This window comes from Hippocampus guttulatus, chromosome 4 (genome assembly GCF_054856545.1).
Source record: "Hippocampus guttulatus isolate MCC_2025c chromosome 4, RoL_Hgut_1.0, whole genome shotgun sequence".
Classification (NCBI taxonomy): Eukaryota; Metazoa; Chordata; class Actinopteri; order Syngnathiformes; family Syngnathidae; genus Hippocampus; species Hippocampus guttulatus.
Window position 1 is genome coordinate 14,130,784 of NC_141264.1, and position 22,406 is coordinate 14,153,189.

General features: G+C 41.6%; 1 protein-coding gene across 5 annotated transcripts in view; it reads right to left on the minus strand.

The window, feature by feature from the left end:
• The window catches only part of magi2b (membrane associated guanylate kinase, WW and PDZ domain containing 2b), a 120,065-nt gene that overhangs the window by 49,039 nt on the left and 48,620 nt on the right, over positions 1-22,406 (minus strand). For all 5 annotated transcript variants that reach the window (XM_086108726.1, XM_086108730.1, XM_086108729.1 and 2 more), the window contains exons 3-6: positions 15,096-15,215; positions 9,761-9,985; positions 3,822-4,050; positions 1,505-1,584 (exon numbers count right to left, since the gene is read on the minus strand). In XM_086108726.1, coding sequence (XP_085964852.1) covers positions 1,505-1,584; positions 3,822-4,050; positions 9,761-9,985; positions 15,096-15,215 — 654 coding nt within the window. The remainder of the gene's footprint in view (positions 1-1,504; positions 1,585-3,821; positions 4,051-9,760; positions 9,986-15,095; positions 15,216-22,406) is intronic.

The following is a 22,406-nucleotide window of genomic DNA, read 5'->3' on the forward strand; positions in this document are numbered from 1 at the left end:
GATCATTGGCTCTAAACAAGAGAACCTAGAGAACGTTCAGCAATTTGATTTCAGCAGCTGAAAAGTAATCATTTGCCTCAGTTGAGGTGATAGATGAAGGACGTCGCCAGTGACAACAGTATGTGCTGTGTGTCAAGCGGAAGTTAGATTGTGTTTGTGCAGAGCCCAGCACCATACTTGGAATTCTGGGCACACTTTGGCTCTTTACCGGGCAGGGATGCGGGAATGACAGAAAATGAACACGCAAAGGGGAGGAGGAGGAGAATAGATGGCAGGTGATCAGTGAGGAAGGGGTTGATCCCAATGCGAAGAAGGAATTGATTAAGTCTGTGGAGATTCACTTCACAACCTCTGACAGCAATGGTGACGTAAGTTTGCCTGCTCTTACTCTGCTACTATCAATTGACAACAGGGTGTATTTTTTTCTTTCTACAATTCTTTCACTTGCCACAAAATCTCAGCCACGAGTTGTGCTTGCGTCTCAGTGGAACCTCGAAACCAGGGGTGAGCCACTTCTGTTCTCAAGGGCCACTTTTTTTTTTTTAATTATATGGTGTACATGTATAAACTGTAAGTATTTGTGTATGATGGGCGACGGGTTAGCATGTCCGTCTCACAGTACAGAGGGTCGATTATGTGCTCGGGCCTTCCTGTGTGGAGTTTGCCTCTAGACGCTGTGTCTGCATGGGTTTTCGCCGGGTACTCCGGTTTCCGTCAACATTCCCAAAATATGCTTGGCAAGTTAAAGTACAACTAGAGTATGTACTTGAGTATTTATGTAATGAATTAAGGGACGCGGCCTAGTGAGTAATGTCAGGAGGAGCCAGGTTGGCTTTGTCTGCATATGAGTGTCTGGGCATGAGTTGTGGCCTACAGCAGTTGCTTAGGAGTATTCCCATTTTGTATTTATGTGTTTGGCTGTTTGTCTTTTGAAAAGTTTTGAAAGTTCATTGATGACTGTGGCTCTCCTTGCCCATATGCTATGGCATTTCAGTACCCAAAATGACTCCATTTTATTCCGCTTCCCACGAGCGACGGCGGATCAGAAACTTGCTTTTCTCAAACATTTTGGCTCACAAAATAAAATCGACAAAAGCAAGAACAGCTCAGAAAACTTGTAAGTTGAGGCACTTGTACATCAAGATACCACTGCATTGTAGGAAGCTGGAGAAAACCAGACAAAAGACACGGGCAAAATGCACTTGAATCATCTTGCTGTGAGACGCCAGTTGTGTTGCTCTCCTGAAAACATCTCTTTCCAAAGCAAGTTTACATTGTTACTACAAAAGGAAACAAATCACATGCGAGTTTGAGAGCACGGCCGGGAGGCTCACACCCGTACAAACACGGCAGTTTTGTGCCATGGCGCTAAATCGAGAAGCAGGTATGAAAACAGCAGGAAGCGGCGAGATGAAACGCTTCTCACAAAACAAACGGCAGCTCAAGTCTGATAAACAGAAATACAGAAATGGAAGGATTGTAAGCTTGCACATTTGGCACTCACCATCTTCCTTGCACTCTTCCGGAGGCTTCGCCTTCTTGGCCAATCGAGGATCCAGCCATGATGTGGTCTTGGTGTTGTGACTGTACAAGAAGATGAAAAAGACGACAAGCGGGAGACGATCGTTAGATCAAAGGAACACTGACCTGGACCCGAGTCAGCGAGCCCGATTAGCAAACATTAAGGTGCATCAATTATTCAATAGAGAGGTCTGGCAGTTGGGAAGTTTACACAACAAACCACACAGAAAGCAGAGGGGGAACAATCCAACACGACTAAGTGCGACACGAGGTGCCAAAAGTACTCACACTTACATAGTTTTACTCCTCCTACATTGTTTAAGCCCATTTACACTGACTAGGTGCAAAAAACACAAGTGGGAACATTCAAATAGACATTCTGCCCATATAATGCTGAGACACACATGAGGCCAAGAAACACACCCATCAAGCACAGATTTTTCTCCTTTGATGAATGTCATGGCCTAAACGCTGTACACAACAGGTCCACATGAAATAAGAAAAAAACATCCATCCATCCATCCATCTATCCGTCCATTTTCTGATCCATTTATCCTCACAAGGGTCGCGGGCCGTAGTGGAGACTATCCCAGCTGTCTTCGGACAGTAGGCGGGGGACAGACACCCTGAACCGGTTGCCAGCCAATCGCAGGGCCATATGATAAAAGCAAACGGCAAAAAACGCAGCGCTCTTGAAGACGGCTGCCAACTGCGGCGCCATTTTGGTGGGAAGGCGTCTATTCAGAGAAGCATCTCCCTTTTTTGTTTATGCTGCCAATCCACAGTTCAAACTCCTGGTTGCCACGACAACAGTCACGACAAGGGATCCTCCCATCCTCATGCTCCAGACGATCGACAGCTTCAGCCGCTCTTCCCCCCCCCCCCCCCCACCACTTTGTCTCAGTGGCGGACTTAGACTGGTTCTCAATATTTTTACTTCTTCCTCACCGATTTCCTCATGTGAGACTCACATTCCAACCTAGAATCTAAGCTCCTCGGACATGAGCGTTGGCACTTGGACTTTTCTATCCTGCAGCATCTTTTTATGATTAGAATTATTTTTTTACTACTCCAATGACTCCTCCACCCAGCTGGGGAATTCAGCTATTTACACTTACCTTGCAGTCTGGTGGAAAGCTGTGGTGGATTTCAAGAAGGTTTTACAATTTCCAGCTCATGAACTTTCAGGAGAAACTCCCCAAACTCGCATATCTCTACGTCAATCCTCTCCGCTGAAGCCCAGAGAGGATCTGATGTGACTGCAGTTTTGTGTTGAATGTACGATAACACAAAAATACTAAATGCACCCTATTGTCGCTGTCCTGTGAAAAACATGTATATCCATTTTGTCCATCCATTTTCGAATTCGCTTCTCCTCACGAGGGTCACAGGGATGCGGAGTACACCCTGAACTGGTTGACCGACAACCACAGGACACACATTTATATTTTAAAATGTTTACATTCATAGGGTGTCTGCATTTCGAAAATCCCATTCGCATAACATCTGCCCTTGAGAACTGTGCTATGTAACCTCGCTGATCACAATGTCCCATTCTGCCATGAAACTCAAATGTGGTCAACAGGAATTGATTGTGTTTTTTATAAAACAGTCAATTGTATTATCTTAACAAGCTGCTACTCGTGTTGCCCTGCTAGAATGATGTTGTTGTAAGGAGGACATAAAAACTGGAAATAAATATGACAATAATAAACACACACAATAAAATGACACTGTATCTGCACGTAACATTCACAAAAAATGTCGACAGTGTACATATCCCCCCCCGCCCCCCACCTCTTATTTTCAGTGTGTGCTGACAGCAAATACGATTGGTGCTAACCTGACGACCACACTTGGCATTGGAAGGATTTTTTTCTCTCTTTTCTTTCAATTACTAGAATGGTCAGAGAAATCACTCACTCGAGATGTGGCCCGTGGGCTCTACCTTGCCTAGATGTGTCGTAAAATCTTAGAGGTCGGTGGGTCTGGAAACAAATGAGCACCAAACAACAACCTCTGGTTCTCATTTTTATGTGCACCCCTGATAATGATAATAAAAATAATCATCATCAATAATTATGATGACAAATACATAAGTAATGCATTTATTTCAATAATTATAAAATGTGTTGCTTTTCATTTCTTTTTGGCTGCATTTCACCAGCACGTCATATGCTCCAGTGTTTCATGCACACTGAAGTTGTGACTCTCTTGGAAAACACTGTACCTTGAAAGTAAAAAAATCATCTCTCAAGGGGTTAAAATAAATTAATCAATCAAACCATTTATGGTCTTACTCAATGAAGTAGACCTCCCCCTTCTCCGTGTATGCCATCTCCCAGTTGTCAGGCAGAGGGCCCAGCTCTTCCTCATCTACATCCGGGACTTTGTTGGGGGACTTGTCCGGAGATTTGGGTGCATCCTCTGCTTCGGTGGGAGCCTCACTCGTGGCTGCCGCTTGGCTGCAGGTTTCCACGGCAACCTCCCCGGATGCATCGGTGCTCTTGTCCTCGTGCTCGCTGGACTCTGCGCATGAAGAACCGGTGCATTATATTTTGGTCAACTCAGGCTTAATTGTTCATCAAGCGGTCAAGAATGCAAATGGTAGAGTCAGTAGGAATTGACCACAACTATCACATCAAAATGATCGAATTCATTAGTACTTTACAAAAATGCTATACAGGTTGTTTAATAAGTGACACTACAAAACCAATTTCTGAGGAATTGAAAAGGGTAGCAAGACAAAACCGGTTTCGCTTGAAATCATGTTTTTGAAAATCTTGTTCCTGCACTGTCTGCTCTCTTAGTAATTTTAGGAAGCATTTATTCTTATTTCTTTACTTTGATTTTAAGTCTCTAACTCTGTTTTTAACTGCTTTTAAATATTGTACTTTTAATGATAGAATGTGAAGCATATCGAGTTAATTTGTGCATGGAACGCCCTTTAGTCGGATTTTAATTATTATTATTATTATTTGACAACCCTTAAATACTGGTAATTATCAAAATAATTTTTCATTTCTTATTAAGAGCCCTGTAACCCCCCCCCCCCCAAATATTATTATTCACAAGGTTTTATAGTAGGTTGAAAATGTAGGTCAGTACTTCTTATTAAAAAAAAAAGATTTCGAAATTATGACTGAATGTGAATGGTCTGTCGACATGTGCCGTGTGACTGACTGGCGACCAGTCCAGACTGTACCCTACTCCTCATCCAAAGTCATCTTGGATGAAATAGAAAAATGGATGAAAGTGTTCCCTCTTCGGCCTCAAAAACAAACAAACAAATAAATAAATAAATAAATGGTGTCGTGCTTTCATCTTACCTCCACGAAGGAGGAAGCGAAAACTCATCGCATCTGAGAAGAGTTGTGTGTGCTCTATTCTAGTTATTTCTTGCAAATACTTGGAAATGCCAGTCTGACTCTTTTTTGTCGAGGGGCTGTGCACGCACGCACGCACGCGCGCACGCGCGCACGCGCGCACGCGCACACACGCACACACACACACACACAGACATGGACTCACACTGCATACTACACGCGGCATACATGATGAGTCAATGCAGCCAAGCTGTGAACCCCCAGGAGGGAGAGAGGGGAGAGAGTTAGGGCGAGAGGGTTCTGAGGACAGCGAACATGAGGAGAACAGAGCACGTCAGAAAGAGAGAAACCGGCAAAGACAGAGACTTTCAGGGTCAGGGAGTGAGTCAGAAACACAAGGAAAGGATTTAGAGAGTGACAATAGATGCCACCAGCTCTTTCTTTGCCATCACACACAACACATGGGTGGCTTTGGGGGCTACGAGCAAGATTGAGGCAATATTTATGCCTCTTTCACCGAAAGTGCCGCAGCAGAATGTATGCTTAGCACATTTGGCAAAAGTACAAATGCTGATTCAACTCCTGTAAATAAGTAAAACAAGTACACATTCTGGAATGTACTTATGTACAAAGAAGGTCCCCAACTAAACTCTAGTCATAGAGTGAATATATGTATAAAATATGTATATATATATATATATATATATATTTTATAAAATATTCATTCTGCTCTGTGTGCGTTAAAGGTTGTTTGAAGGTTTATTATTAATATAATGGCAGACTTTCATTATGAAACGGCTTGGGTGAACATTTTAAATGTACAACGTTTCATTCTCTTGTATTATAGGGCAGTTTTACAGTCAACCCGGGAGTGAGAAACAGCTTGAAGCAAGCACGCACCTTATTTGGAGAGCCGTGCAAATCAGTCTTCTTTTCATTTTGTCACGTTACGCATGAAGCAGGAAAAGGGAACTGCTTCGTACATAACAGAGAATAAGTGGATCCCCGAAGGAGCAGACACCGACAAGGACTTCGTCAAAACAAAAATATTTATTACAAACAAAACCCCGTCAAATAAACAACAGAAAGCGCTGGTGAAAACGAGAACCAGGAAATAAGGAAACGCGACAACAGAAAACGCTTGCAAAAAATGGCAAGGAAAATATGTTAAGACAAGTACTAGTTCACGTACGCTAATATAACAATTCCCTTGGGACGACGAAAATTTAACCAACAGCGAATGGTATCGAATAAGAATTACAATCATAGGCAACAGCAGTGGCATGGCATGCAATACTCCGGCAATGGGTTGACCGTCGGAGCGCCTAGATAAAGCAGGTGCAATCACTGACAAATAGGCAGCAGGTGTGCAGGCGGCAGGAGTGAACGCGTGCCACCTGCTGCCGAATACGGAACATGACACATTTCAGAAATACTTTTAAAAATTTGCCTCTTCTCAGGCATTAAATGTTTTTTTTTAATGTAAAAGGCAATGAAATTAGATGAGCAAAACAGAGATAAGGCACTGTGCTAAAGAGCAGCAAATCAAAATTCAAATTAAAAAAAAAACATTGATTGGCCGGCCACCGATCGTGATCGGACAGTTTTTGTGGAAAAGTATGTGAGCATTGATCGTCAATCAAAGCCATTTATGGTCAATTGATCTCCATAAGTGACCAACTGTTCCTCACCACAACTCTGAGCTCCATTAACCTGCCAATGGAGTCAAAGCACCTGTGGCTAACGCCACTCTGCGGTAGGAATTTCTGTACTTGGATTACCTACCTCTGCCAATATGTACTCTAACCATCAGTTGCAAAGAATAAATAAAGGTGTTTTATTTCATTACAGAGAAATCTATACCTGAATTGAATGTAATAACAGCCAGTAATACAAAATGTAGTGTTTACGAAATATAACAACTGTCACCAGCAATGTTGATCACATTGTCGATCGAAACGAGCTATTGACCTGCATGTCACTATTTAACAACCGATCTAAGGGAACGGTTTGTTTGAAGAAAAAAACTAAACAAAAAGACAAAATGTGAGCATTAAATATGACACACATTCAATGACCGCTAGAAGAAACGTCCTTAAATCGTCATGAATTAAATGTACAGCGACACCCAATCCACTCTGTGCAGTGTGCTTACTGCCGTGGTCTATGTTCACTGGTGTCACAAAAATCCCCCAAATCAAGGATGTATGTTCTAGATTGATAGCACAAGATTTGGCGTTGACAAAAAAAAAAAGTTAGCCTCATGAAAATCATTTGACCACTGAGCAAGCTGTGGCTTATGTTCAACGCAAATGGATTGCCTCGTCACTGCCAACAGCGGGCGTTAACTCGACTAGCATTAGCATAGATGGAAACCGTCGATCACCGCAAATACTTTCACAATGGGCCCCAGGGTCGCTGGCTGGCCTTTTAGCAGACATTCAAATTTGGTGGCTGTAGAACTCTCACCAATCAGTCGATATTTATTTACGTATTTAGAGCGAAAGGAGAGAGCTATGACATGACGTCACATCAGGTTTCTTGCTCTTGATGAAGTCACGTACGACTTTACCGTATTGTCTGATATGGAGTATTTTCATTACTTTTGGGAATTTGTTTTTTTTAAATTGGAATAGGAATTGAAAAATGGAAGGCTCTACGTAAGGCTCTACGTAAACGTGACTATTGATTATTTTTGTGTTTAATACATACAGAACGTTTACAAACAGCTGCTTTTATTTGGCGAGAGTAATGATCCATATTTCCCCTGATGTTCTAACATGTTACAGACCAAATCAGTAACTGAATCATAATTTGTTTGTACACTAACTTCAACCTGTTTGGGTCTTGTTTGTTTGTTTGTTTGTTTCTAATTATCTGCTCACATGAAAGGCCATAAATTACTCCTTCAGGTTAAACATGTTAAATTGGACAGAAGGAAGTACTTTTTAAGGACCAAGGAAGTGAGATTTTGCATTGGGCGTAAATTCAATCCCTGCTGGTCAATTTGTTACATTAATGTATATGGGCTATTTCATTTAATTAAATGCAATGTTTGATGGCTAAACAATAATAATAAAAACGGATTAATTAAAGAGAACTTCTGTTGGATGCGAGTCTTTCAGCATCACCGTCAACTGATGCGAAGCCTTTTGCTTCTCTGCTGCAGGAGAAAAAAAACAACGCGCAGGGATCACTGGAGGTTGTTTCTGTCAAAGGCCAGATGTAGAAGCAAAAATAGCATGACACACGAGGAGGCTAAACACGATGACATGCCGCAACGAGCCAGGCCGGCCGAGGAGGAGACGGAGAAGGAGGAGGAAGGGAGGTCAGGAGAAAGAGGAGAAGAAAAGATGGGCATCGTATTAATAGAAACCAAGCAGCAAGGCCGATGGAGGCACTAATGACACTCAGAACAATGATAGCGCAAAAGTCATCAAGGTGCCTTTGAGGCCCGTGTTATGCAAGTTTATGGACCCGGTGCAGTCGCATCGACCCCGAGCCGAGCGTGTTAATGTTGGCAACGAGCGGTCCGGGTGCAGTCGGCGGGCCAGATTTATGGACAAGCGGCAGACAAGAGACAGACTGAAGAGGGAAAATAAACTCCTTATTTATCCCATCGGGGGAGGACGGGGGGGGGGGGGGGGACGGGACAGGGGGGGGAATAAACACAAAATGCAGCCGCTCGTTTATATAAAATTCCACCTGTGTGCTCGAGAGCAACAACCAATGGGACAGTTTGGGGCTCCAAAAAGAATTTACTCTCTGCCTTAATTTGATGCTGTGAAATATTTTCCGTGCTAACAGAAAAAGAGAATGCAGAAATTATGCTTATGGCACTGGACGCTTCATCAGGCACACATGGGCAGAGTTGTACGAGCCAATACAAGAGCTGAATCAAATATGATACGTGTATTGATCATATTTCCTTCACATGCAGCCTACTTTGATGTTTTCTAGCGTATTATCATCATCAGTATTATTTTTACTTTAACTGTAAGTAAACACAGTTTAAAATGACAAGATTACAGTCAAAGTAAGAATTGAAAAATTTCCTGTACAGGCTAGGTAAAAGAAAACAAGTTAAATGTTTTTTTAAATGTCTTTTTTTGTAGACTTTTTTGGTATTATTTATTGAAAATAAGAATAAGAAGAATAAGGAGAGGTAATATGTCTGTGTGTAATGTGTTCTTTGTATGCCTTGCTAATCCACGTGTGAAAGGAGCATTTTTATTTATTTATTTATTTGTGTTTTCAATTATGGTAACATGTCTGCTCATTTCTGTTTGCCCGTCTATGGCATTTCACATGACTTGTTAGCATTAAGCTTGCGGCCTTTTAATGCTATGAAATTACATGGTGTGGTTGGAAATTTTGATATTTCAATAAACAATACAGTAACACGTCTTTACCTATGTAGTGCATCGTTAACAGCTGCAGCTGTAAAAAGGCACTTTACAGAACATTTCACATAAAATAACAAAAGTACAACAGAACGTAGAACATAAAATATCGACAATATAATTTTAACAACCACACCTACAACGTTTAATTCTGTTTATCTTATGTGTCAGTGTTACAGGAAACCTCAACTGGGAATGATAAATAAAAAGCTGGATGCAAGCACACTTGTCCTCTTATTCGGAGACGTGTGCGAGTGAGTTCTTCTTTTTGTTCCTGCAAAGTGATGTTACAGTTTCAAGATTCTCTTATTCTTGAGTGCAAGAGAGTGAGAACCTCAAGCAATACATATGTCCATTTTCTCTCTCTCTCGCTCTCTCTCTCTATCTAAATATATATTTTTTCTTTTTTGGGGTGGGGGGGGGGGTCTCATAGGTGCTTCTGAAACACAACCTTGGCAGTAAACGGGGCTTTCACTGTATCATAATCTGGGATCTGTTGTGTCATCGTACCTGGCGTGATGGCCACTCCGTTGCCATTGACGACGGGGCTCTCCTCTTCCTCCTCCTCTGGCGGCTCCAGGCTGGCGCGCTGCTCCATGTTGCTGACCGACTGGTTCCTCTTCCTCTTGCCCTGGGCGCTGGGCCGGGCTCCGGGCAGCAGGGCCTCACTCACATTAAGAGGAGGGGCTGCTGGGGACGGCTCTGCTGGTGGCTTAGGTGTGCCGTAGAAGTTATCTAATGAGGACCACAGAGAGACGCACAAATAGTTCAATCATTTGTATGTCATATAATCAAGTTCATTATAATGAAGCAATTCATTCAGAGCATGCATGTTAAATGTACAATTGTTTATCTTAAAATAACTTTATCATTCATTTATGAATTCCAACACTGTTTTTGCAACATTACAACTTGACAATTTCTTGTTATATTACAATGTTACTGTTGTAAAATTGGAACATTAGGGGTGTTCACACGGCACACACTTGCATTGGTGCTGCACCGACGTATTTTGTTGCGATATACCTAACACTAGTGTAAATTTTGTAGAGCGATCACACATAAAAAGCTGCTTACTAAAGAGAAGCGTGTTAACCCCGGTGCAGCCCCACTTGCGTTCACACAGCAGTTTCTGCGGCCGTGCACTACGATAGTAATAATACGAAAATAAAACATGCGCATGCGTAACGTGTGCTTCCAGTTGTCCATAAATATGAGTCATCCATTATTACAACAGTAAAAAAACAAAAACAAACTGCATTTGGATTTGGTAACACTGAAGCTTACACCATGTCGAAAAATAAGTAATTCAACTAAAACAAAAGAAAAATGCATTTCTTAAGAATGACTAAAAGCTGGATCACAACTGCTGGATGTATACTTCCCCTGTTCTATCATTTATTATTTATCCTGTGAAGTCGCCATGGCATGGCAAGTGAAATGAAATATTACCACAGACCGACAGCTTCCGACCGCACAGCGATGAACATCAGAGGCCTCCAGCCTTTGTACCACATCTGCTCCTTACCCCCAAAAACGCGCAGTCACACACGCACGCACACACCACAATGACGACTCAGCCTGCTCTCGCACACCTGCTTTGAAGCTTGACTGTCCCTTGGGGCAAAGCAGCAGCATTTGTTGGGGAGCAGAAAACCTGCTGTTGCATTCAAAGACGCTGAAAAAAACTGGTTAATTATCTGGTGGAAAATGAGAAATTGCTCACTGCATGCTCACCGGACAGCCCGCTGCTAACCCTATCAAAGATCTGCTATCATATGTTTCTACGCTCTTTCGGCTGCCTGTTTGTGACCAATTTTTAAGCAATCCTATTTTTTTAATGGGTTTTTACTGGACACAGGCAAGTCTGTATTTAGAGTTGAGTGCCACAACAGGACAGGCAGCACTGGGATCTGCTCGAAAAAGGGCAGTTTAATAGAAGAAGAGACAGAGAAATGCTCAGGACCTGCTCAGTAGTAATATCTATACAATATTCATCATTTTTCACAGAGGGTAAAGAATATGCCTGCCAGTATTGATAGATTGTCTGTCTACTTGTGTTGCTTTACCATTGCTGAAAGGGTTCTTGCAACATGTATACTATTTGTGTGTTAGCATTAAGCAAGCATCCATCCATCCATCCATTTTCTGATCCGCTTTAGCCTCACAAGGGTTGTGGGGCATGGTGGAGCCTATCCCGGCTGTCTTCGGGCGGTAGGCGGGGGACACCCTGAATTGCTTGCCAGCCAATCGCAGGGCACACAGAGACGAACAACCATTCACGTCAACGCACTCACACCTAGGGACAATTTAGAGTGTTCAATCAGCTTGCCATGTTTTTGGAATGTGGGAGGTAACCGGACTACCCGGAGAAAACCCACGCAGGCACAGGTCAAACATGCAAACTCCACACAGGAAGGCCGGAGCTGGAATTGAACCCGGTACCGCTGCACTGTGAGGTCGACGCGCTAGCCACCCGATCACCGGGCCGCCCATTAAGCAAGCAGACTTTCAAATAAGACAAATGTATGTGGTTGTTTTAAATAAACCATGTGTACTATTTTTTGTTTTGTGTTTAATTTGACAGTGAACTTCAGCTAAGAATGGCAATAAACAGCATAGCGAAGAAATCAGTCGAACGGCATCTTGTACCTGGAAAAAAAAACCTTAAGTCTGATCAATTTGAATCTTTACAATGATTGTAGGCGCAATGCTGATTTGTGTTCTACTGAAAAACACATTATCAACCTTATTCCTGAGAGTTCTCATCGTAAAACGGTTATGTGCGCGACTTTCTATCAGACACAGGAAGGAGCGGTTTTGGGCTTTGTTATCATGGGTTTTGTTTCACGTTTCATAGTGGATGTGGCACACATAATTTACGTTCCTGGGGCCTAGGAATGAGGTGGTTAGCATGAAGCTAGCAGACTTTACATGAAACTGTTTGGTAGAACATTTTGGTGTAAAAGCAACCACGCTTGCCCTCTTATTTGCTAAACTGAAAACAGACGCTAAAAATGCTTAAAGTGCGTGGGAGAGGTGTAAAGAAATATTTCGTTCTTCTGGTCTCTCTAATAGTCTGTGGCGGATTTTCATATACTGCTGGTAAGTCTGGAACATATTGGCCGCGATGAATGAGGTTCACTAAATGGCTTTGTTGATCATATTAAATAGTCATTTGTCCTTCCTTTGGGCTTTCTTACCCATTTATTGTGAAATCAGCCAATGCTCTCAGCCCTTTTTTTAAATGTTAGCATGGGAGGAAGCAAGCGAGCACTCAGTTTGTGTTCCACTCGACGCCAAATTGAATTTTCAGCATGTTTATCAGATTGAGGTCGAGATGGTGGGAGGGAAAGGCCACGTGGATGTTATCGTTCAATTCTTCATGGACATTCCTCCACTCTGCCTCAAACGAGACTTTCTTTGCATTTCGTTGTCTTTTCTTGTTTCGCACAAAAGTCCACATTGTTGTGTGAGGGGAAAAATGTTTTTCAATCAGTGAATAAATAGCTCTCTCACAGTGTCAATCAATATGAAGCATGGCTATCTTTGTAAAAGCCTAATTTTTCATACAGATCATGGATATAGAAAATTTAGAGATAGATAGAGATAGAGAAAAAGAAAGAAAGAGACAGACAGACAGACAGACAGATAGATAGATAGATAGATAGATAGATAGATAGATAGATAGATAGATAGATAGATAGATAGATAGATAGATAGATAGATAGATAGATAGATAGATACATGATTTGATCGCATGGACGTAGCTTTCTTTTTCAATTCTCATGACAAAAATGGCATAAAAACCACATTGTTGAATGTTTTGCTTCAGGAACTGTTGAAGACCTTTAACCGTTGTTTTGTCCTTGAGAAGTCTTTCAAGATCAAATTTGACACATTTTTCACGAATATGACTCAATACACAGCTGTCCAAAAAGACACAACTGACTGCAGAGAGCAATCAGCGCATGCCTCCTGAGCGCGCGCGCGTGTGTGTGTGTGTGTGTGTGTGTGTGTTTCCAGCACACATGCCCACAAAGCTATTGGGCAAATAGCTTTGTGCAAGCCCCTTCCATCTGTACATGTATCGCTTGCAGCATAGCAAAACACATGACAAGACACACGCACGCACTATACTTCTACATCTCCATCATCAATTACACTGCTATTAAATGTCCTTTTTGCAAATGATGTTGAACCAAGTTAAAGTGTTGAAAATGGCTTGAGAACAAATCCGAAAACTCTTATGGAGATTTGAAGTGTCTGAGAAGTGTCATAAAACTCCACTGGAGCTGTGTTGCATTATGTCGCCTCAAGATGAAAAGTCTGAGTACTTTATTGAGACAATAAAATTGATAGGTTGGATATATTAACCTGTTTTGTGAAAAATGTATAGTCCTGTAGAGATCTTCAATGGTAAATGGGCTCTAACTTTTTAAATGTGTTTTAATCGCACCTCCATCACTGTAGGGGGGTCACTCAAACATGAGTGACCGAGAGGTGCAAGGCGGACTCCAAATGCCCACGTCACACACACCATCAACTACATCATCCGAAAGAGGAGATATTTACGTGCCAATGTCATGCACAAACTCCAGCGAGTCCAATTGTTGTGTCCGCAACATAAGCGCGGTGTGCTGGAGCGAGCGGTCCGTACCGCCCTGATTTTGATCAAAATCAAGGATGCCATGAGGATTATTTGGGGGAAAACACTAAGTTCCATCCCACAATGGCTCACAAAGGCGCAAACGCCTCATTATCAAGTCGAGCAAAATATCAAAAGAAAGAAAACTCCACCCATGTGCACAGTTAGAGTGTGTTTCGCGCTAGACTTACGCCCGGAACGAAGACAGGGGTCAATGTTTTCATGTTAGTGGCACTAAAAAGTTCGGTTATTGCTGCCTTGAAGTGAAATAAAATCTCATCATCAAAACCTCAAATATCGTAACAACAAGCAATATCGTAACAACAAGCAATAGTCAAGAGGATGATCAGTGCCTATTTTCTCCCCAGTAAATCTACAGTAGTGTACCAGATGAGACCAATCCTTGACTGGTCGCCAGTCATTCATTCACAGAGCACACACACTCATATATGTGTATATATATATATATATATATATATATATATAGACTGTTCACTCTCACATTTATACTGTCTACATTTTTTTTGTATTCAAGCAGTATAACTTACTTACATTCTGGGGTTATGTGGTGTCAAAATGTGCACAGTAGAATGTGAATTGAAAGCATGCTAGTTCCTGCAAGTATTCATCAGTACTAAAAACAAGGCAAATGTGAATATTTACTTTGCAAGTAATTTTACCGTGTGTGCCCCTAAATTTTCTTCCAGCACTTGGGACTACTGTGCTCTGAGTAAAATATTAGTCTGGAGGCCTGATTAATGATTTTTAAGCATATTAAATTACTGATTGGACATGATTTGGGGATGCTGTTGTGTAAATGTTTGTGCGCAGCAGTATATGGTAGCATTATACAGTTGTTATACACAACCTGAACAATGCGGTGTTTGGTAATTCAAGCAAGACGGATTTTTTTTTTTCCTAAAAAGTAGTAATTTTGGAGAATTCCGCCCAACAGCCCTGGTATGTAATTATATGATGATGTGATTATACATTTATTTGGTTTCACACTCATAACCAGCCTCTGAGGGAAACCGATGTGGCACACAACAAAAATGAGTTTGACAACACCGCACCACACTGCCAGTGACTCAGTTATGCAAATAAATATAGAAATAAATAAATCCTCAGACCTAGTCATGAAAATTATCTCAAGTATAACTTACGTTATAACAGAGACAACGTTTCCCTGACACTCACCTTCATAGGTTCCGCTCTCTAGTAAGGCTCCGCTTTGCTCCAATTCCATAAAACGTTCCACAGTCACAAAGTTGTAGTCCACCCCCGGCACCTCCCCCTCCTTGGGCTGCCTGGTCGTACCTGTACAGAGAGAGAGAGACACACACAGGAAAGAGACGATGGAGGAGTCAGGAGAGCCTCTTGAGAAGAAGAAAAGGCAGGAAGGCAGTGGAACCACAAGTAGCAACACAAGCTCAGTCAGAAGTCTTCGTGCCAACGTCAAAGTCAATCACACAATTGGGAGTGAGTGCCAGAGAGAGAGAGAGAGAGAGAGAAAGAGATAGACAGAGAGAGAGCTCCAACTCGCAGCTGCCTCGGTGAACCCCCATTTATTGCGGTCACACCATCCAGACGCAAGTGCAAGAGGTAAATAATAATGATAAAGAGACCATTTCTGTAGAACGTGTTTTTTTATTCATTGTTGTGGTTAATCTTACACACTGTAAACTTATTAAAACACAATTTCTAAAGTATTCTTAAGCACCTGCTATCATTCAAAGTTCTCCAAATAAGACCAGAGTGGGGATAGGCAAGATGGAGAAGGATAAATATTTAAACAACAAAAGGTTTCACCAAACGATGTGATCAACAAAGTCCGCCCGCTTAATACTATCTATCATACATTGTAACACAAAACACCATTGAGAGGCATTAAGACAAAACGACCATTCACATCCAAGGACAGTTCAGTCTTCAATGTACTTAATGGAATTTGCAACGTTAAGATACTAGTGACATGACTCATGGGATTTTCAAAATAAAAGCCATCAATTGGCTGATTTTTGTTAGGGTGGCAGTGAATTCCATTCCTTTCACAATGGCAGCATTTTGACAAATAGTGAACAATTCTTCAAAAAAAGAGTCTTCAAGTGGCTTATTGCTACTTCCAATTCAACATAAAACAAAGAGAAGTACAGTACACATGTATTTATTCCAACCACAGTTTAGCCTTCAATCTGCGAATTTAATCCAAATGCTATTTAGCATTGATGTTGCAGTGCTTAAACCCTTTTAAAAATGAATTGAAAACAAAAAGTGCAGCGTCAGCACGTACACTGACATTCTAGCGGTGCTGACATTCATAGAATGACTAATATTAATGCCGCACTGATGAGCTGAGAGAGGATTTGAGGAGTAAAAATTATTGTCTGATATTGATATGTACAAGGCGGTTACAAGAGAACTTGTCTAATGTGACAAAAATTGTTTCATTACTATAAATTTTATTTAATACTATTATTGCTGTATGTTTTTAGAAAAGTACAACATTATGGAGTGCTATTTTTTCGAGTGCACAATCTTTCTGGGTTTTTTTTGTACAAGGCTAAAATGTAATAACAGCATTTCCTTCCATTCCAATGGGAGAAGATAATTTTAAATACGGTACGAGTGTTTTGCATGACCAGCTTGGTCACGTAGCACATAAAACTCACATGTCAAGGAATATTGTAAATATTAGCCATGCATACAAACAGAAACAATACAAATGGGCACATTGCATATTGTCTGCTCAATGGAAACAATGACTCTTGGCTCTCTACTTACTCTCCACGAGACCTGAGCACTGCTTGTCATGTTACGGCTCAATGTGGTCCAAAAATGAAGGCGCGCAAACTCTAAATTACATCTGGCCTGTATACAGTAGAACCCCATTTTAATCCACGATGTAGCAAGGAAACAGTAATGGCTCCATCAACTGGGTACATTCTCTTTTTAAATTATTATTATTATTTTTAAATCAAACATAACTCAAAGCTCCTGACACAGCACATATTGTGCACACAACAGTAACGTGGAGGCATTTAGGCTTCGAGCAATTAGAGGCTGCCAATGCTGCGGAGAGCTCCATCAGCGGGGCTCTGTGATGGGCCTTAATGGCAGCTTTGGGCTTAATGAGGTGCTTGTGTTTGCGCTTCGGCCAAGTCCACTTTGAGCCCAGTGAAGTCCACATGAAAGCATGGAAAATCCACTGGGGGCCAGGCTATGCGTGCATAGTCAGAAGCGAAGCCCTGGCCGCTAAAGCCAGGGTGATGTGATGGCACAAGCTTTGGCGTGTGTGGCATCATGCGTGTTTGTGGGCGAGTGTAATGGAGCAGACCTTTTGTATGTTTGTGTGTGTTTGTCGGTGATGGGAAGTCACCAAGTACATACTGTACTTTGTTACTATTCTTAAGCAGACTTTTTTGGGGTACCATCACAAATCATCCATTCCAATTGAAATGATTGTAAATGTCTCTAATTTGTTCCAGTTGACCCCAAACACCACCCACATTTTTCTAATGTGTTTTTTAATGAGAAAAATAGAGACTTCCTAATGTTCATTACTTTTATGTGGACCTATTTACTAATTTATTGCTTGCGTGATTAACTTTCAGTGTTTTTTGGGTGTCTTCCTGCTCTGGCGCTGGTCACCAATCTGACGTTTGATGCCATTTCACCAATCAAGCAGAGCCAGCCAGCCACATGACTGAAAGTGATTAAAGTGACCCATTTCTGTCAAGTCTGGCCGTAGAAGTGAAGGATGCACCAGCATGCAACTATTGAGTTTCAAGAAGACTACCCCCTGACTAACATTAAGCCAATGTTCATTTGCTAATTACAAGCGTATGAACAAATAAAAGTTCACGCGTAATAATGAGCTGTCTTTGTTGGACTATTCGTGGAAATTTCAGCCTACAAAAGCTTGGGAAAGCACGTTCTGGTAGGTTGTCGGTGGCACACACACACACACACACACACACACACACACACACACACACACACACACACACACACACACACACACACACACACACACACACACACACACACACACACACACACACACACACACACACACACACACACAGAGCAACTAAAATGCCTAAACTTCATCACTAAACTTGGTCAACAGGAAGCCTCTTCATTCAGTTATTTTGGTGAATAAAGCAAATATATTTTTTCTGTTAAACACTATGCATGCACAGTATTGTTGATTTTAAATGTCTAGGTCACAAAATATTCAACGACCCTTTTCTGGTGATGACTCAAATTTTGATTAATAAATTCCTTGTAGCTTGGTTGATATTTTTTTCTGATTCCCTCCAACAAGCTGAAGGAGTAGCTGACTTAATAAAAGTAGAATTCCACAGAAAGCAGGAGCTCAACGTCATTGATGAAGCTTTTATGAAGAAAGCAAAAATAACAAATTCCATTCTCGTTTTTTATTATTTTTAGATTATAAAGATTGTATTTATAGTTTTTAGTTACTGAGTTGTTGTTGGACAATGGTTGAATTTGCACATACTTGATTTGAAATGACCAGTTACTCACCAGTTAGTCAGTACTGTACTCAAGTAGTTTTTCTTATTTACTCTTACTTAAGGAATTATTTGGAGGATTACTATTTACTTTTACTTGGGTCCTAATATTCTAAAGTAACAGTACGGTTCTTCAGTGCAACTTTTGGTGACTCTACCCACCTGTCATCATATTAGAGTAATACAGTAGTGAGTTATGAAGTAACGGGTTACTGTTATCACTGCTTATATGATGGTAAATGGGCATTCAATTACATACAGAAGATAGCAATATTTTCCCCCTCCTCAGTATGGACACTTAGTAAAAAAAAAAAAAAAAGAAAAAGGGGGGGGGGGGAAACTATTCCGTGTGCATTTTTTTTTGCGCCAAGTTATTGAAACGGCAAATGTATATGGCTAATGGACAGAAAAATGTACTTAAGTACATGTCTGCGATTGTACTTTGTTACTTTATCTTTACAAGTTAAGGAGTCAATCTATTCTTTTACCACCTCTACCTTTGAGTTTGCGTGTGTGTGTGCGTGTGTGTTTGCTTCTTAAATCATAGCTCTTGTACCCACTGAGCCGGCACTTATCCGCACGTGATCAAAGCACAGCAAGATAAAACGAACACTTTCATTTCAGATTCATGTGGACAAAATTATTGAGACACAATAGTGTGAATCACTTTTCTCCATCCATCAAGAACAACGGGCAATATGTTGCATTTGACCGAATGTCACAAATCCACATGTTAAAGAGCAATGAAAAACTGCTTAGAAAAGGACAAGCTATTAACAAAAGGAAAGCCTGAAGAGTGATTGGTTGAAGGCTATTTGTGTCACATCCATTTGGGCCAATCGGATCAAGTAGAGGTAGACCACTGGCTTGACATATTGTTGAGCCTTCATAAAAGCCTCCAGTTGTCCACAAATTAATTGGTTCTGATAAAACTGCCCCTACATTTGCATGTTTTGCATCTTTATGATTTGTAGTTGTTTCATTTGCTTCGCTCTTCTGCTGCTGCAAATTCATCCCCTGGGACATAAATTCAACATTCTCGAGTAGGAGATGTTTCTGCTTTTTTCTTCCATGCTGCACTATTCTTTTTTTGTGCCACATGAAAATGCCTTTATGAAGGCCGCTGTAATATCGGCGCAATGGAGCCGAGTACATTAAAGTTTAGCGCCTTCCTCGTAGAAAATAAAAATGTATCTTGAAGGGGACGTGCTTCTCGGCAGTCCGCCTTCCGCGGGGCACAGCGATCGATCCGAACGATCACAATCAAATTATTCTGCTGCCCACACCACGGGAGGCAGAGCCTGCCGGAATACTGATGACCCGTCCGCGGCCTCCCATCCCACTGATTCTGTGTGCAGACATGCCAAGATAGAAAGACAAAACATTTAGATGTGACTTTGAATGAAAATGCAAAAAAAAAAAAAGATTATCCCTGACCCCGAATCTTAATCTGTTGAGAGAAACTTCTGTGGCACCGTGTATTGTAAGAGCCGCTGCAACACTTTTGAAGCTAACTGGGCTAAATGTCACGTAGTTCTCAAAATTTTTAGACTAACAAAACATATTCTTGGTCCTTCAAGAGACACCATCAGGACCGATCTTAAAATACAGTCTGTACTTGAGAAAAAGAGTTGTAATATTAGAATAAAGTTGGAATTTAACTAGGTCGAAATAATGGTAAATGTTTTAAGATAAATTGAAATGTTATAAAAACTGCAACTGTAATAGTAATTTTACAAGAATAGTCATAATCAGAAAGATATCATAATAATAAAGAATTTTACAAGACTACGTTTGTAATTGTATTACAACAGTGCTGTACTTTTACAAGATAATAATTTTCCTTTTAGAATAAAGTTGCAATTTTCCGAGAGTTAAGTCTGAAAAGTGTTGTCTTTTTTTTCCAGCCAACAAATTTATGACGGGAACATTGCAGCTTCATTTGCGTCATTCTATTTTTTTTCCTTTACATTGTGGCCGAATTACTTCATATGCGTGCGGATATGTCGCGTTGAGTCATGTGTACTAATTCACCATTTTCTATACAAATCCCATTGTCCATAAACGTAAAACAAAACATGTTTTGTGTTTGACTAATCACATTCATTTTCTTACCTTGAAAAACTCCCAGCTCAAGACCCAAAATGATAATAATTCATAATTGATGCGGCATTGGGGCTGAGTGACTCAAATCAGCTCACTGATTTTTTTTCTTCCACAAATCACACAAGTGAGCATACAGAGCTTCAAGTGACTTGCACAAAAATGGCTGCAGACTGCACTGAGAGACCCACCTGACCTAAAAGTGCAGCTGACTATTGATTGAATGTCATTCTCTCGCTAATACAGGAAAAAGTCTGCGCTTACCAAGGACTACTTAGCCCAAACTCTCAGAGGTGACACTGTCAGTGGGCCAGAGGTGGCCAAATTACTCACACACTTCGCTTATATAGAATTACAGTTGGGTGTAATGAAAGAACTGATTCAACTCCTGTACTACTGAGAATACAGCATACATACAGCAAATAGCTAGCTAGCTAGATCGATATGCACTGCCAAATCAAATACAATACATTAAATTACAATACAATCAATTATAAGTTGGCACACAAGAGTTTCTCTCTTTTATTACGTTGCAGTGGCCATGAAAGACGATACATCATGTTTTTGTCAGTGCTCTATGACTGAATAACGTAATCTGTAAAAAAGTGGTGTAGTAAAAATAACTGAGGAAATGGGGTTGCACAAGTATGCACACCCTCTTAATATGAGGTGTGGCTGCGGTGAGACTTAACCAATCACGTTAAAACTCGTGTTAATTGGAAGTTAGCACACACCTGCTGCCATTTAAAGTGCCTCTGATAAATCCAAAATCATGTTCAGGCATTCTAGTAGCCGCTAGTCCTGACTTTTACACATTTTATACTGTGTGTGTGTGTGTGTATATACAGTATATATATATATATAAATTCCTCGTCTCACCCCCCCTCGGGTGGTGTCCGTCCCTCATTCAGCTCGGGTCCTCTACCAGAGGCCAGGAAGCTTGAGGGTTCTGCGCAGTATCCTTGCTGTTCCCAGCACTGCACATTTCTGGACTGAGATGTCCGATGTTGTTCCCGGGATCTGTTGCAACCACTCATCTAGTTTGGGGGTCACTGCCCCAAGTGCTCCGACCACCACAGGCACGACTGTCACCTTTACCTTCCAGGCTCTCTCCAGCTCCTCTCTGAGCCCTTGGTATTTCTCGAGTTTCTCGTGTTCCTTCTTTCTGATGTTTCCATCACTTGGGACCACTACATCCACTACAACGGCTTTCCTCTGCCCTTTATCTATGATCACGATATCTGGTTGGTTCGCCATTACCATCTTGTCAGTCTGGATCTGGAAGTCCCACAGGATCTTCGCTCTGTCATTCTCCACTACCTTCGGAGGTGTTTCCCATTTTGACCTTGGGGTTTCCAGTCCATACTCCGCACAGATGTTTCGGTAGACTATGCCAGCCACCTGGTTATGGCGTTCCATGTAGGCTTTCCCTGCCAGCATCTTACACCCTGCAGTTATGTGATGGATCGTCTCAGGTGCCTCTTTGCACAACCTACACCTTGGGTCTTGTCTGGTGTGGTATATCTGGGCCTCAATGGCTCTGGTGCTCAGGGCCTGCTCCTGAGCAGCCAGGATGAGTGCCTCTGTGCTGTCCTTCAGGCCAGCCCTCTCTAGCCACTGATAGGACGTCTTGAGATCGGCCACTTCAGTTATGGTCCGGTGGTACATCCCGTGTAGGGGCTTGTCCTCCCATGATGGTCCCTCTTCCAGCGCCTCATCTTCTGTTCCCCATTGTCTGAGACATTCTCTGAGTACGTCATCCGTTGGAGCCTTCTCCTTGATGTATTCATGGAGCTTGGATGTTTCATCCTGGACAGTGGCTTTCACACTCACTAGTCCCCGGCCTCCTTCCTTTCGGCTTGCGTACAGT